Genomic DNA, 16,964 nt, shown 5'->3' on the forward strand with positions numbered 1-16,964 from the left:
TACATTTAACCAGACCAGCTCAAAAGATCGTCTAAAAGTCTAAAAGGTTTCTTTTATTTTTATTGTTATTTTACTATTCTCGCTAGTGATTTTACTTTTCTCCTGAGACATTTTATATATCCAAGTGGGACATTTCAGAAAACGTCACTGAACCGCAACAATTTGTTAGAATATCGAAGAAGGATAGGCTTATCCAGCTCTCGTCCACATGTCACCGCCTAAATGGGATTCCATATCTCTCAAAACAAAACCCGGTTCGCCACGTGTCCCGCTGACATCCATGCAGAAGTTCAAAAAACCAAATATGCATACAACATTACAGTCACTCTCCGGCTAACTTAATCAGCTTCAAGTAAGCAAGTCAAGAATTTACAACAAACCAAGGCCATGGCATCTCTTGCAACCATAGCTGCTGTGCAACCAGTCACCATCAAAGGCCTTGGAGGCAGCTCTCTTGCTGGAACTAAGCTCACCGTCAAGCCAACTCGCCAGAATTTGAGACCCAAAAGCTTCAAGTATATATTTTTCTTAATGAATTGCCTTCAAGCTTTGCTTATGTAGTTAAATTGTTAGTTATATATGCTCAATTTGGTATGACGCAGGGCTGGTGCTGTAGTGGCTAAGTATGGTGATAAGAGTGTGTACTTTGATTTGGAGGATTTGGGCAACACTACGGGCCAGTGGGACTTGTACGGATCAGATGCTCCTTCACCGTACAACTCTCTTCAGGTTTGTTTAATAACAAAATCAATTGCATATTGCCATTGTGTTGACAAAAACTCGAATGATAGTGTGTTGAATAAACAAATATTCGAGTAGCTGAAAATTTTCTACGTTCTTGCAATAAATATGAGCTATGATATACTATAAGTTCAACAATATCTATCCTGTGAACTTCATTGGATCATTGAGCATACATAAAAATCATTGAATCATTCATAAATAATTGAAAACATTGCGATTGCTTTCATTGAGAGTCGAACTCAAGACCTCCCGCTTACTAAACGGGTGCTCTGAGCTATGAAAGCTTTGTTCCACTATTTTTAGTATGAACATTCAATAGTAATAGAAGCAGAAAAATAGTATGACGTTACGATTTCAGCATACATCCATGTACCAGAAAAATGAAAAACGAAAAAGAGCTAAGTTTGTAAAGGAATGCACAATGTCTCTGTATACCAGTTATCCATGAGTTAGTTAATCTCAAGTTAAGTCTTGCAAGATTCATCTCTTTGCCGTAAAATTTAGTTGTGTCCTACGATGTAGAACTTTTATAATGTTGAAGGGTAACTTATAGTATATGTATACATTGAAATTGCAGAGCAAGTTCTTTGAGACATTTGCAGCTCCATTCACCAAGAGAGGATTATTGCTCAAGTTCTTGATATTGGGAGGAGGTTCAACCCTTGCTTACTTCAGTGCTACAGCTAGTGGTGACATTCTCCCAATCAAGAAGGGCCCTCAACTTCCACCAAAGCTCGGACCACGTGGCAAGATCTAAATTAGTTTTCAATCCTCCTATTTTTAACTTTTCATTGTATGTATCTTCTTGTTATTGTAAACCTGTAGGTTTGTCCAACATCCTACTTAAGACTTCCTTTGTTATTAATGCCAATATATTTGCTTCAATTGAAAATTCATGCGCATGACTACTTGAGTATCAAACTTTGTTGTTTAGTTATGATTTATTCCCGCTATCATGTAATTACAGATGTTTCCTACATCCGAGTTTACCCTTGCTGGACTTAGATGGTTTCTGAGCTTCCGATTTTGGCGATAATTTCAATAGCTTACTATTTAGATTTGATGAATTGGTGCCTTGGACGCCTTGAGCCATAGCAATATTGGCATGATTATAATAATATAATGAAAAAAAAGAATGTCAACTCTTAAACGCAATCACAATTTGTTGCAAAATGCCATTAAAAAATCACATTTCAGTAGCTATGAACTAGAAAGCAATTACTTGTAATGACAGAAATCAAATCTGGAATGCTTGAAACACGGTGAATTTACTCGTTTTTCCCTATTTACAAAAGTAAGGAAGATTGTGAGAAAAGAGACAATTAATCACACAACTAAAAGGACTCTGCGTATTTATGTGCATATGGAAATTTACATTCGCAGGTCTGGCTTTCTCTCTTTGTTTTGTGTTTTCTTTTATATTAGCCCCTCTTTTTCTGGTTTCCGTTTGTCTGTTTTTTGATATTTTGCCTTCTTCCCTACAGTTGTTACTTAATGCCGGGCAGTGGGGCTTCGTAGACCGCCTAAGCTTTCTAGGTAAGAAACCCTCTTGCTGGTCACAATGTGAGTAAGTTTTGGACCTTTTGGTGTTGTAAACTTTTCGTCATCTTTCACTGGTTCATCAGCAACCTCTTCTGGTTCCTTCTTCCCTTCATTCTCAGCTTGATCTGAACCTAAACCCCAACCCATAAAATCCAGTAGTGTCATTCCCTCCACTGAGCTCGGCCTTTCTGTCTCATCCAAGGGAGTAATTAACCTGTCTGTTGCTGAAAAAGAGGTACACCTCAAAGAATTTCTCATCAGTGCTGCTTGTGATGGATTTTGAGTGGCAAAATCAGCATAGAGTACATCTTCAATTCGCGACAGGACTGTGAAGGCCAAACTTTCAAGTATTCTTGAATAACTTTCCAGAACCGCCTGCCCAATATCCTGTTAAAGCCGGGAACAAATCGTTAAATAAGTCCTTAGAACATCACATAATGTATAGCCAATTACTAAAAAGGAAACAAACATATTTACCTTGTTGAATTGGATTTTGCTGATGTCTAGAGAAGATTGAGGGATTCCAGGGTACCATTGTTTGAGAATGAGTAAGATGGTCTCTGCTCTCTCTTCAAACTGTTCTCTCTTCTCCAAGCTTACAGCTGAACCCCAAGCTGATTTTCCGTCTTTTTGGTTCATCTTTCTCCTCCAGATCACTATGGAAGCCTCAATTCTGTTCTTTAGGTCCAAGATTTTGTGCTCTGATGATAAGTCCATTGTCGATAGGAACTGGTCAGGATTAAAGTATTCAACAGTTATACTCCTGTAGATTGCGTCCCCAAGGCTTGCCCTCCCATTCTAGCAAACAACCATAAAAAACAGTGAGGAAATTGGTCACAGACAAGAATTTGTAAGCAACAGTTTAATTAGGCTTCTTCTTACCTTGGGCAAAGTTTCTATGTAATTCTCTGGGATCTCCATTTCGGAAAGAACTTGAGCATTTATAGCCATGGCTGCTTTAAGCACTTGGTTTACACAATCCTTCTGGTACTGCAGGAATTTTCTTGCCATGTCAGACAGACCATTTGGGGGAACTTTAGGCGTAGGCAGCCACCATTTCTCATCACTTCTCTTGGTGTTTCCTTTTTCTGAGTCAGGTGCATCTTTTGAAACATAATAGAACTCGGATTGGTCCTTAAAATTTTCTAGACACTCCTATATATCAGAGGGGGGGAAAAAAGACATCGTTAAAGGACATTTTTCTTTTGTGATATCCATTGAACAACAGTCAATTGTATGCAGAAATCAACAATCTGAATGAGAAATGACTATACTTACAACAAGCATTGCATCAAGCTTCCGCAATGCAGGGATATTCATGTGAAGATCAGTTCTTTGTCGCGTCACCATGATCTTTTCAATCAAACAAACACGAACCTCTCTGTGAAAATTTGATTCCAGAGAAAAGGAAACAAAGAAATTTTACAAACCAGAGACAGATTAATTAATTGTTACCTCCATATTTGTTCCATCCTTGGATTTCTGCTGAGAAGGAACAAATTCAACAATGTGATCAGTCACAGATAAAAGCCAATCAATTTCTTTTCTCCATCTTGCCTTTGTCTCAGCTGACATTGGCTCTAAACGCGCTTGCTCACTGAATACAGAAGCTGCAAGATTTGTAATGGCATTTGACAGTGCCAAAGCAGATGAAACTCCCTTTCCTCCACCAGACATGTCTTCTCCCAAAAGCAGTTTCGCAAATCTTTCCTTCATTTGTTCCATATCTGTTCAAAGTCACACTCACACAGGTAACACGTTACAAAGATTTTTCATGTCACATTTACATAACACAGTGATCATGATCTAATTATTTTAATTACCCTGTTGTAGTCTTTCATGGGTTTGTGCCGTGGCATCATCCTTGGTCAGCGGAGACCTAGGAATCATGTTTCGACCAAAAGCACTTCCAATTTGCTGCTTCTCCATGGGGTGATCACTTCTAGGCCCCTGACTTCTATACGTGGGTGGCGCCTCATCAAAAGATGCTGCATCACCTAATTTACCCGCACTCTCGATGCTCAAACTCTTTGCATGCCTTCCTGTATCATGCAGCCCTTTGAAATGAAACAACCTTGACCTATAATTCTCTTGTTCTAGCTCCAATGCACGAACCATTTTCGATGTTTTCTTCTTTTGTTGTTACCCACACCAAAAGGGTTCCGCACAAACGAACAAGAAACAACACCAATGGCAGCTAATTAATGCATGCAAATAATGTTGCAAATTACACTCTGTTATTAATGGAACAAATGAAAGAGAGAAAAAAAAAAAGAAAGAAAGAAAGGGGGAGAAGATCGGCTTGCAAATGATTTTTCAGAAATGTGTTTTTTGGTTAATGATGTAGTGATTTTGACAAATTTTGAGAAGTTTTTTGTTTTAGTTTTTTTTTTCTTTTGTGTGCGAGTGTGCGCGTTAAGGGAACGTGGGGTGCATGTTCTACGATATGAGTTGGGTTAAGGAGAATAAACAAAGAAAAAAGGGCAAAAGTGGAAATATGGTTTCTGTTTTTTATTCCAAAAATGGGGATGTAATACTCAAACCCCCCCCCCTTGTTTGTAATTTCTCAATCGATGATATATTTTCTCATTTATTCAAATAGGTCCACAGTTTTTCTTAAATTACCAAATTACCCTTTTACAATATTGATTTTGGCCATCTCAAATTTTTGGCATTTGCTTGATATTAGAGGGTATTTCAGTCATTTGGATAAGGTTAGCAATTCGTTTGACATAATTGAATATCCTGTGTCCTTATTTGATAAACCAAGAAAATACAGGAACTATGATGTTATTTTACCATTTGAAAATTTGAGAATGCGATAAATGGACGGTGGTAGTTTGATTTGGAAAGTCAAAGCAGCAAAAATCCAGGATGGACAGGGAAGCAATATCATGACTTACTGACTTTCTACCATTTTTCTTTCATATTAACCCATTCTATCTATGGGAGAAGTTAGAATATTGGTTAGTAAGCCGGCTCTTGAATCTTGATATAGGGAACATAATTTTTGTGGGAAACAAAATCTAAAATTTAGGTTTTCTAAATTTAATGGTTAAAATTATGATCAATATTTTTATTTTGGGGATCATATATAGTCGTTGACATAGATTAATATTTGTCTTATAAATAATTTTTCATAGACAGTTCAATATGATCATGAAAAAAATTTCGATTCATTTATCTCGTATTTTAATATAATAAATTTAGAGCTTTTCTTGGATCAGGTCTTATATTAAGAGATTTTGTAGTGGTATTATTTACTAACCCAATTTATTCTGTCTTTTTCTTAAGATTAGTTTTTATTTGTATGTCATTATTCTATATTCTATTAGATTCTCATTTTATAGCTGCCGCGCAACTCCTTATTTACGTGGGAGCTGTAAATGTTTTAACCATATTTACTTCTCTGTGTATGTCATTAGGGCGTCGATCATGAATGAGGCTGGTAATTCCACCAACACCAAGTACTAGTTACAAGTAAATTCCGTTTCTCAGTTGACTCAAGGACTTTGTAAAGGAATTGCCTCAGCCCTATTGATTTTGAATACCAACGCCTTAATGAGTAGCTTAATTCTCTGTTGTAATTGTTTGACATTATGCTTGCAAGTTGCTAGTTACAAATATTTTGACAAAGTGAGAGATTCCAATTTACCATTCAAATAAAGCCATAATTATATTCGGAATTGAAGTGTAAGATCTTGCACCCTATGGTGCCCTATAAACCTTTCGCAACTACTATTCCGAGCAGATAGTTCGAGTTTTGGAAGGAAATATGCCACTAGAGACCTGAATGGAGGAATAACACAAAATACATAAATAAAGAATCAATGAAACAAAATAAGTCAAATGCAGAAGAAAATCAAATACAAAGCTCGAACAATTTTGACACTTTGAAATCCACCTAATGATGTAGCGATCTTCATTATCTTCAGTTAGCGAGCTTTAGAGACGCACAAAAACTTCAAATCCCAACAGTGAGAAAAGGCCAAATCTTCCGGTGAAGGGCAGTCACCAGTAAGCTTTTGGACTTTCGTTTCACTTATACAGACTTTGCGCAGACTTAGTTTTTTCAAAGATTGTGAACTTATGGATGTATCTGAGGGCTGCTTCAAATCCACTTTACAAAAACGGACCTTCAAAACAGTTACCGATTGAGCAGAAAAAGATTGTCGGAGGTCAAGTGTAGGTTGCATTTCTCAATCCTGTCTGTTAAAACAACCAATGCCATCAATTTTAAGCCACAAAATATAAATTTATTGCCACGTTGGGCAAACTCCTTTTTCAGCTAAAATCAAGTTTGCCCGATCTCATCTCTTTTTCAGCTAAAGTTGGATATCAATGAGGGTCCATTGATGGACCTATCAATGTTATCATTACCCTTACACTTGAGAAAGCACGATTAGTCAAGCTCAAGCATACCATTTCTCTATATATTTTTTTAATTAAGTATCAATTTAATTCATATATTTTAAAAGTTGTCTCAAAACATTTTTACCGTTAAATATGTCATGCTTTTATCTTTTTTTTTTTTTACTATTACAACAATAATAACTTGCTAGAATCTTGAGAAAATTAATTAATATAAAAGTAAATTAGTAAGTTGATCAATAATTATCAATATAAAAGAACTAGTATTTTTCCATCTCCTATAACAGTCTTTTTGATACTTATTTATAAATTAATTAATACCAATCAACTTAAAATTCCAGGTAATATCTTGCAGTCTTACTAAAAATTGTCTATAAAAAATTTTAATTACCAAACTAACCCTAATAATAATAATAAATTTATTTTAAATTTAGTGTTCAATAATAGAAAATTTATTTAATCTTTAATTTAATAAATTAACCTTTTTTTGTTAATGTCATTAAGCATAATAAGCATATTGTTGCCAATGTATTATTATAAACGTATAGAAAAATAAGGACAAGAATATTATACATTTAATTGTAGTAGTATCTCTAGACATTTTTCAAAATATAAAGAATTATACAATATTTTTAGGATCTTGAGTTAATAAGTTTCTAAAAAAAAACTTTTTGGGTATCAGAAAACGACGCCGTAGTGCTTGTACAGTAAGAGAGTATGCGTGGGAATATCGCTTTCTTCCGCTCGGAGCACAGAAAGCACCACCGTCCATCAACCAATCCAAAAATCTCCAAAAATATAGGACACAAAGAGAACGGAACATGTTAAATTTGGTAATAAATTGAGTCCCTGAAGTATTTCAATTTTTCAAGGAATGCCACAATTTTAAAATTTGTATCAAAAGGATCCACATTTACCAAAGTTAAATGGGTAAAGAGTTGAGTTAGGGTCCTATTTGATGCAAAATAAAAAAACTATGCTCTTAATTAGGAAATCATAAAAAAAAAAAGGCAACACAACGCTTCAATTGATTATCACCATCCTTTAAGAGAATCCAACAAAACCCATTAACCTTGAGGAAAATCCAACGTGGGTTCATTTTGTGATTTCAGTTGAATGGAGTCAATCGGTGTCTTGATGGCCTGTCCCATGAACACGTACTTAGAGCAGGAACTCGAGAGAAGATTCAATCTTTTCAAGTTCTGGACGGTTTCAGACAAAACCCAGTTCCTAAAAGCACAACAAAACAACATACGTGCGGTTGTCGGGAACGCGACGGCCGGTGCTGACGCTGAACTGATTGATGCTTTACCTAAGCTTGAGATTGTATCGAGTTTTAGTGTGGGATTGGACAAGGTTGACGTGGCCAAGTGCAAAGAAAAGGGCGTTAGAGTTACTAACACCCCTGATGTGTTGACTGATGACGTGGCCGATTTGGCCATTGGGTTGATGTTGGCTGTGTTGAGGAGGTTGTGTGAGAGCGATAGGTATGTCAGAAGTGGGAAGTGGAAGAAGGGGGATTATAAGCTGACCACTAAGGTTCGTGTATATTTTGTTCACTGATTGTAAAAATATGTGGTTGTTGTTGTTGTTTTGTGTATGTATATATATATATTTTGGGTGCCTGCGTGTTGGATTTCCATGAATTGGTGGTTGAAATTGCCTGACTATTGGTCTAACAATTTGTGTCTCTTTGATGCTGCTGGATGAAAAAACATTTATCACTCACCGTTTAAAATTTCTGCAGTCTGAAAGTTAGTACCATAAATTTTGTGTGTTAGATTGTGTACCTATGTAGATTTTGACTAAATAGCTTGACAAAATTTGTTTGGAAGACTTGCAAATTTGAGACGATGGTGGTGTTTATATCGTGATGAGATAGTGGTGTTGATTTCAGTTTTTAAGCACTAATTTGTATCAGAATGTTTTGCTTAGTTGTTTCTCTTATTTTTTCCCCTTCTTTAGAGTTGATTTGTGTGATTTATGTTGTATTTTCGGTGAAGGGTTGGTTTTTCATTAAGTGATGTTATCCTTTAAGATGGAGTTCTTCTATTCTCATACTCCACTTGTACACTCAAATGGTTTACTCGTTTGCAGAGGGTACAAAACCTCAGTGGTGGATCTGACACTGGGCTCTACCATTGTGTGTGATTAACATTTTGGGTATAGCCATGGACTGTGAGAATACTAATGTATATGGTACTTGAGAAATAGCTTGAGACTTTAATTGTTATACCCAGAAAAGTGAAAGAACTTAATGGGATTTCCTTGGGTACTAATTGAGAAAGTTTCCGTTTTATATTGTTTATGGGTTCTGTTTTTTTGAATGTTACTGATGTTAAGGCTTTATTTGAAACATTGCACGTACTTTTGTTTTGAGGATCCATGTATTTTATGTTATGCATGTGAAAGCAGCTCTAGGGAAGGGGAATTGTCTTATGGATGTACTTGAGGGTTTAGACTTGCCATGCGTAGTACAGACCTACTGATTGTTTTTTATTTTTGATTGGGTATCTGAATTGAGGGTGATATTTGCCGAATGAGTATTACTCTGGCTACTAAGCAGCTGGTGTTGGAAAGTTTAGATATGTTTGTTTTGAGTTAAGCTAGGACTAAGACATGGAGTTAAGATTTGTATGAATTTGATTGTTATAGCTACAGGGAAACCGAGAAAAAGCGTGTTTCTTATGATTATGGGAGTTATTAGAATTTTTTCGGCCATTGTTTTATATGTACTTTTACCTTGACCATTACAGGACTTTGCACTTCATGTGTGCAAGGCTGTCTTTGCTCCAATTAACTTCTATCAGCTTCCTGATTTGATGAATTAAGAGGTCAACTCATGTTCAGCGAGAGCAGTTTTGCTTGTCAACTATGTGATAAACTTGGTGCTTAATAAATCTTCATTGTCATGCTGGACTGTAGCGCCGTCGCCCCCCCCTCCCCCCCCCTCCCACCCCACACCATAAAAAATAGATCATGTATTGCCTTGTCTTCATTTCCTTTCCCCTTGAGAAATCCCTCCTCTCTGCCATATCAATGAAAGCCTAATTGTTTTCATGAATGTATGAATAAAGACAATATTCAGTGCGTAATTAGGTTCTCATCTTTTTATTTTTATTACTTCATATCAGTTTATCTGCTGAATACCTAGTATGATTAAGAGCACTGGGGGGAGTTTCATATCTGCATGTTATTTGGCCTTTAATTGTTTTGTGATTTGTGATGCTTTTCTGAATACGTCAGATTTCTCTGGATTAATGACCACCACCTATGAGTTCTGTGTCATTGTTTTGCCTCTTGAATTTCATTAATAGCAATTTATTGTTTTTTATTTCTTTTAGTTCACTGGAAAAACAGTTGGCATTATTGGGCTAGGAAGAATTGGCATGGCAGTTGCTAAGAGAGCTGAAGCATTTAGCTGCCCAATCAACTACTACTCTAGAACAGAGAAACCAAATTTGAAATACAAATACTACCCTAGTGTAGTTGAGTTGGCCTCCAACTGTCACATTCTGGTCGTTGCATGCCCACTAACGGAAGAGACCCGCCATATCATTAATCGTGAAGTCATTGATGCTTTGGGACCAAAAGGTGTTCTCATCAACATTGGGAGGGGTCCTCACGTGGATGAACGTGAACTGTTGTCTGCACTGGTTGAAGGCCGTTTAGGCGGAGCTGGGCTCGATGTGTTTGAAAATGAGCCTCATGTACCTGAGGAGCTCTTTGGTCTAGAAAATGTGGTCCTTATGCCACATGTAGGAAGTGGCACAGTGGAAACCCGCAAAACCATGGCTGACCTTGTACTTGGGAATTTGGAAGCTCATTTTCTGAACAAACCGCTGCTTACTCCAGTAGTTTGATTGTTTCATGAAAGATGCAAGTTTAAGACCGATTGAAGGCTCCATCCTGCTGCTGCTACTTAAGTATGTTTTATCTAAAGAACATTGTTTTAAGGCCCTGGTACAATTTGTCCCGAAGCCTTAGCCAATTACTTTAAGATCTTCAGCAACATGTTTTAATTAAATTCTTAAATTGCAGCAGTTGCATATGATGTTGATTTGACATCACGGATACTTCTAAAATGATTGATGTTAGTTGTACTATTGAACTAAGTAGTTGTGAGTAGAATTAGTTAAATATTATTTATTAAAAAAAGTTAAATATTTGATAAAATTTATTGTGGCATGAAATAATTTTAGTAAAAATTATTTTTAAAAAAAATTTCAAACACTAAAATTAATTTTAACTTTTTAAAAACACTTTTAACCTCATAAAACTAATCTCAAATGGACACAAAATAAGCTCAGAATCTAACCTTAATGGTCAGGAGGTATGGTTAATCCGGAGATAAAAGGATGGAAAAAAACAACTCAAGGATATGCAGTCGTGATTAGTGAAGATATACACTAAGCTAAAAAAGTAGTAATCTTATCTACCAACTTTTTCTTGTTTCGGAGTGTGAATTTTAAAGAACTATAGGGTTAAATCAACCTTCTTTCCTCTCCAAAAATATTGATTTGCAACAATCAGCAGAGAAGATGTTTACACATCAACTACCAATCTACCAAAACAATAAAGTGAAAAATTGAAGGAACAAAATGGATTCTAAAGGTGTTCTTATGACCTCTCCCATGAACACATACCTTGAAGAAAAACTCAAGAAGCACTTCAAGCTCTTCAAGTTATGGACCTTTGAGGACAAAAGAAAGTTTTTCAATGATTATAACGACTTCATCCGAGCTGTGGCATGCAACAGCGGTCGGTGCAGATGCAGAACTGATAGATTCATTGCCTAAACTGGAGATTGTGGCTACTTGCAGCGCGGGGTTGGACAAGATTGATTTGGTTAAGTGCAAGGAGAAGGGAATTCAGGTCACCAACACCCCTGATGTGTTGACAGATGATGTAGCTGATGCAGCCATTGGGTTGATGCTTGCAGTGTTGAGAAGGTTGCGAGTGTGACTGGTTTGTGAGGAGTGAAGATGGAGAAATGGGATATAAGTTGACTACTAAGGTGTGTGGCCTTCTTTCTTGATTAATTACCTGTCTTTGGGTACATTTTCTCCTGGGTTTGCAATTCAAATGTACAGATGGTAAATGCTGAGAGTGTGTGTGTATATATATATACACTTCTTATCAGATTAGATTCAAACTCCAAGACAACCATAACAATGTAATTGTTATATAATTGTTATATAACAGCCTGCTCTTCTTTTACTTTCTTTTAGATTTCTGGAAGATCAGTAGGCATCATTGGTTTAGGAAGAATAGGCATGGCAGTTGCAAAGAGAGCTGAAGCATTTGGCTGCTTCATCAGTTACCGTTCCGGAGCAGAAATACCAAACACCAAATACAAGTCTTCTTGAACTGGCTTCAAACTGCAAAATCTGGTTGTTTCTTGTCCCTTAAACGATGAAACTTACCAAATCATCGACCCCTTAATCATCAATGCACTGGGTCCAAAGGGTTTTCTCATCAACATCGGAAGAGGAGCTCTTGTCGATGAATCTGAATTGGTCTCTGCATTGCTTGAAGAAGGACTAGCTGGTGCTGGACTTGATGTATTTGAACATGAGCCACAAGTACCTGAGGAGCTTTTTGGCCTCGAAAATGTAGTGCTTTTGCCTCATGCAGCAAGCGGCACTGAGGAAAGTCGCAAAGCCACGGCTGATATTGTGATTGAGAACTTGGAGGCATGCTTTCTGAATAAACCATTGTTGACTCCTGTAGTATGATTGCAACTTTTGGAGTGCATTCGGGAATATATTTGGAGCAAGCACTTCTTAAATAAAGCTGTATGAATTGATATTGTTAATTGAACACTCCAGTACAAAACCCTCATTCCCCTCTCCTCTTGCAGATTGTCTTATCTGCAAATTTGCTAGTTACTGTGACTTATTTTCTCCTATTTTTGCCGCTAAGAGATAAATGAAACTTTCACAACAAGACAAGCAAACCATGCAGAATAATACAAAACAAGAGACACATGTCCTCTTCCACCGCTTAAAACTCCTCTGAGAATCAGCTTCAATCTTCACTCTCACAAAAGCAATAACATCAGTGTCCTTATGGTCTGCCCATTATCAAATTATCTTGAACAAGAAATCGAAAAAAGCTTCAAGGTGTCCTTATGGACAACAACATGGACAACAACAGCAACAACATCATTGTCCTTATGGTCTGCCCAGTATCAAATTATCTTGAACAAGAAATTGAAAAAAGCTTCAAGGTGTTCAAGTTATGGCACTTTGAAGACAAGGAACAGTTCATCAACACTCATAAAGATTCCATTCAAGCTGTCGTTGGTAGTGCTGCAGCTGGGGCAGATGCAGAACTGATTGAATCCTTACCTAAACTAGAGATTGTGGCGACTTGCAGTGTAGGTTTGGACAAAATTGACTTGGCTAGGTGTAAAGAGAAGGGTATTAGAGTTGCTAACACTCCTGATGTGTTGACTGATGATGTAGCAGACTTAGCCATCGGGTTGATATTGGCTGTGTTGAGGAGGATTTGTGAGAGTGATAGATATGTCAGAAGTGGGGAGTGGAAGAAGGGAGAGTTCAAGTTGACTACTAAGGTTTTTAGTTTCTGTTTCTTTATTAGCATTTGAAATATATCATTGAAGGTTGAGTGTGTCTCATTTTATTTGTTAACATGAATGAGTGAATTTCAGAAAAAATTTAACTGCCGATCTGTATAAGTGTTTGTGCTAAGTCAAATATTGTAATCTCGTTGTGCAGCTTTTTTCCAACTTTGAATAAGCTTCTATGAAGCTCTAGTACACATAGTTCTCTAATTGGGGTTCTTGTCATCCGTTCCAATTTGCTTCCTATCTATTTTTTACACTAATTCTTTCTTTTGCCTGCATATGATCAGTTCACTGGAAAATCAGTTGGCATTCTTGGGATGGGCAGAATAGGCACGGCAATTGCCAAGAGAGCAGAAGCATTTGACTGCATTATCGGCTACAACTCCAGAACTGAGAAACCAAACTTAAACTACAAATACTATCCAAACCTCATTGACTTGGCTTCAAACTGCCAGATCCTGGTTGTTGCATGTTCCTTAACAGAAGAAACTCAACACATCGTAAATCGACAAGTCATTAATGCATTAGGCCCAAAAGGTGTGCTTATCAACATTGGCAGAGGCCTTCTGGTTGATGAACATGAGCTGGTGTCTGCATTGCTTCAAGGAAGATTAGGTGGCGCTGGACTTGATGTGTTTGAACATGAGCCTGATGTGCCTGAAGAGCTTATTGGCCTTGAAAATGTAGTGCTGTTGCCTCATGTAGCCAGTGCAACAGTAGAAACTCGCAAGGCCATGGCTGATCTTGTTGTTGGAAACTTGCAGGCTCACTTTGGGAAGAAACCATTATTAACGCCGGTGGTTTGATAATATTACATGAAACATCCTGCAAGCTTAATCTTGTTATCATTTTATGCTTTCATGAACTTTAATGATTTATATTATTGAATGTGTCATTATCAAATTGAGTAGGCGACTGCATAGGCTTTCTTTCTTCAATCAAATGTGAATCATTAAAAATAATAGGTCTTAACAAGGGAAAATTTTAGAAGATCTTAGAATTTTTCCAAAAGACATTATACGTTTAGGCATAGCCATCTGTTATTGGGTTATTTATGGAACAGCCGAAATGGTTGGTAAACCATAAGCATTGACTTATAAGAATTCAATGCTTATCCCGTTAAATTTTTGAGTGCTCTCGTTAAATTTTTATCTATGTGTTATGTGTACCTCTCAATTAATTATGTAAGAGTAAATAAATGTACGATAAGAATTCAATAAATGAGAGAATATACTTAAAGAAACAATAATTTTTACTTATTTTGTAACTAAGATTTAAGAAACCTTTTAAATCTTATCCCGCAACTTTTACTTGCCTGTACTTATTATAATACTCATTATAATAGACAGTGCCAAAATCTCATCCTAAATGTTTTTTTAATTCTCACAAGGGGTATTTAACTGTCACAATTCAAGCATGTGCACAACTAATTGTATTTACACCTAAGGTTAAGGATCTGTCTGTAATTTTCCCTCCATTTTGCCTTCACGACTCCTATTTCAAGGGAAATTCAAACGGAAAAATCACTGGAAAAATGGAGAAAATAGGTGTTCTTATGACGACTCCAATGTCAAATTACCTCGAACAAGAACTCGCAGCCCGCTTCACTCTCTTTAAACTCTGGACTCAATCTTGCAAAAACAAATTTTTCCAAGAGAATTCAAGTGCCATCAGAGCTGTGGTAGGTGACACAAAATGTGGGGCTGATGCAGAGCTGATAGATTCACTTCCCACCTTGGAGATAGTGGCAAGTTACAGTGTGGGATTGGACAAGATTGACTTGGACAAGTGTAAAGACAAGGCTGTTAGAGTTACTAACACTCCTGATGTGTTGACTGATGACGTGGCAGACTTGGCTGTTGGATTGGTTTTGGCTGTTCTGAGAAGGGTTTGTGAGTTTGATGAGTTTGTTAAGTCTGGCAAGTGGAAAAATGGTCACTTCGAATTGGGTTCTAAGGTTTGTCATCTGGGTTCTTTTGTTTTTGAGCTTTGGTTTGTATTTAGTGACAGTTTATGAGAATGAATTAGGAAAGTTTTCATTTTCATTGGATTTGATTTTGATATCATTCCTAACTAGGTACAATTTGCTTCTGGTTCATGAATTTGTCTTTTCTGCATGCAAATTTCGATTGATAGTGTGATAGTTCTGGATTGATTTGATTTGTATAGTACGGCACAATGCTACTGTATCTTCTTCTTTGTATTGTTCTGTGTTTTATTTTGTAACAAACTGTTTAATCACTGGATTTAGGAAGTTGAACTGTTTTTCATCTTAGTTTGGGGTTGAGTACCATTGAAGATCAAGTTTATGAATCTCCATTTTGCATATATTAGATCATAAATACGTAGGTCTTCTAAGTCTCAGGAGAGCCCAGTGCGCCGATAAGCATAGATTATGAATGAGATGGAAAGCGATTTATTGCCAATCCAAACAGTTTCAAGATAGATTCAGCGAAGAGACAAGTTGAATTGATTTGTGGTGCCTTTTCAGGTGATTTTAGCAATATTGGAGTAAATATGGTGGAGGGAGAATGACATCTCTCCATAGTTCATAGTTGATTACCTTAGCTTGGGTAGGGAGATTTCAATTGTAGGTATAAAGGGCATGCTAAATATATCTGGATTGTTGATGTGTTTCATGAATTTACTATTTTCTCATTTAATATTTCCATCTGTTTTTGCTTCTGAAATTTAATTACCTTATCTGTTGTTTTCTCCTTCAGTTCAGTGGTAAATCTGTCGGCATTGTTGGGCTGGGCAGGATTGGAACAGCAATTGCAAAGAGAGTAGAAGCTTTTGGTTGCCCAATTAGTTATCACTCCAGGTCGGAGAAATCACATGCAAATTATAAATACTACACAAACATTATTGACTTAGCCTCCAATTGTCAAATCCTCATTGTGGCTTGCTCTCTAACAGAGGAAACTCACCACATTGTCAATCGCAAAGTCATTGATGCATTAGGTCCCAGTGGCATTCTCATCAACATTGGACGAGGTGCACATATAGATGAACCGGAGCTGGTATCTGCATTGCTTGAAGGAAGATTGGCTGGAGCTGGGCTCGATGTATATGAAAATGAGCCTGAAGTTCCTGAACAAATGCTAGGCCTTAATAATGTAGTCCTCTTGCCACATGTGGGAAGTGATACAGAGGAAACCAGCAAGGCAATGGCGGACCTTGTAATCGAAAACTTGGTGGCACATTTTAGTAACAAGCCCTTGTTGACTCCAGTCATATGATTTTGTGAAGAAGGCAAGTGAAATTGGAGTATTGATTTTTCAAATTAAAGAGATCAATATTCTGCTAACCAAATTGTATGGACTGTTGAGATTTTGATCAGTATTCTTTGAACAATTTCCATGAGTCCTGAAAAGTTGATTTTATTCTTAATCATAGCTGGTAGTTAGCATGTCATAATGACTTGAGCATCCCTGTAAGGAATATGAACATGGATTTTGGAATAGCACCAAATTAGTTATTTTAACATTTTTTTTTCCTCCCCTTGATTTATACTCTTCATTTGATTCCCCCCATCTTAAATTAGCATTAGTCTCTGTTGGTTCCCTGGCTTTCATTCATATGGTATAATTTGTTGGATTTGCCAAACATGATTGGTCAGGAATGATCTTGCGCCTTTAAATGCCTCAACCCAATTTAAGGGATATGAATGCAGTGGGGTAAGTGTCCAAGGTTATATTAAGAAATATACGAC

The 16,964-nt window shown here is 36.8% G+C and overlaps 4 protein-coding genes and 1 pseudogene across 4 annotated transcripts; 4 read left to right on the plus strand and 1 right to left on the minus strand.

Moving 5' to 3' along the window:
* The first annotated feature begins 316 nt into the window (after positions 1-316).
* On the plus strand, positions 317-1,636 carry LOC102616527 (photosystem I reaction center subunit VI-2, chloroplastic). Its single transcript, XM_006465557.4, has 3 exons — positions 317-515; positions 603-729; positions 1,322-1,636. Exons 1-3 carry the CDS (start codon positions 388-390, stop codon positions 1,499-1,501), a joined length of 435 nt encoding a protein of 144 aa, XP_006465620.2. The 5' UTR covers positions 317-387; the 3' UTR covers positions 1,502-1,636.
* A 336-nt stretch (positions 1,637-1,972) lies between these two features.
* Positions 1,973-4,737, minus strand: LOC102616233 (rop guanine nucleotide exchange factor 12). The gene is made up of 6 exons (XM_006465556.4): positions 4,110-4,737; positions 3,742-4,013; positions 3,565-3,639; positions 3,169-3,441; positions 2,764-3,084; positions 1,973-2,673 (listed from the first exon to the last, which is right to left on the minus strand). Exons 1-6 carry the CDS (start codon positions 4,402-4,404, stop codon positions 2,236-2,238), a joined length of 1,674 nt encoding a protein of 557 aa, XP_006465619.2. The 5' UTR covers positions 4,405-4,737; the 3' UTR covers positions 1,973-2,235.
* Positions 4,738-7,650: 2,913 nt separating this feature from the next.
* On the plus strand, positions 7,651-10,722 carry LOC102615944 (hydroxyphenylpyruvate reductase). The gene is made up of 2 exons (XM_006465555.4): positions 7,651-8,196; positions 10,002-10,722. Exons 1-2 carry the CDS (start codon positions 7,774-7,776, stop codon positions 10,518-10,520), a joined length of 942 nt encoding a protein of 313 aa, XP_006465618.2. The 5' UTR covers positions 7,651-7,773; the 3' UTR covers positions 10,521-10,722.
* A 284-nt stretch (positions 10,723-11,006) lies between these two features.
* On the plus strand, positions 11,007-12,537 carry LOC102615641 (hydroxyphenylpyruvate reductase-like; annotated as a pseudogene).
* Positions 12,538-12,678: 141 nt separating this feature from the next.
* LOC102622397 (uncharacterized) lies at positions 12,679-16,736 on the plus strand. Its single transcript, XM_052431243.1, has 4 exons — positions 12,679-13,237; positions 13,537-14,049; positions 14,595-15,206; positions 15,973-16,736. Exons 1-4 carry the CDS (start codon positions 12,791-12,793, stop codon positions 16,489-16,491), a joined length of 2,091 nt encoding a protein of 696 aa, XP_052287203.1. The 5' UTR covers positions 12,679-12,790; the 3' UTR covers positions 16,492-16,736.
* Positions 16,737-16,964: the final 228 nt, after the last annotated feature.

This window comes from Citrus sinensis, chromosome 7 (assembly GCF_022201045.2).
Source record: "Citrus sinensis cultivar Valencia sweet orange chromosome 7, DVS_A1.0, whole genome shotgun sequence".
Lineage (NCBI taxonomy): Eukaryota > Viridiplantae > Streptophyta > Magnoliopsida > Sapindales > Rutaceae > Citrus > Citrus sinensis.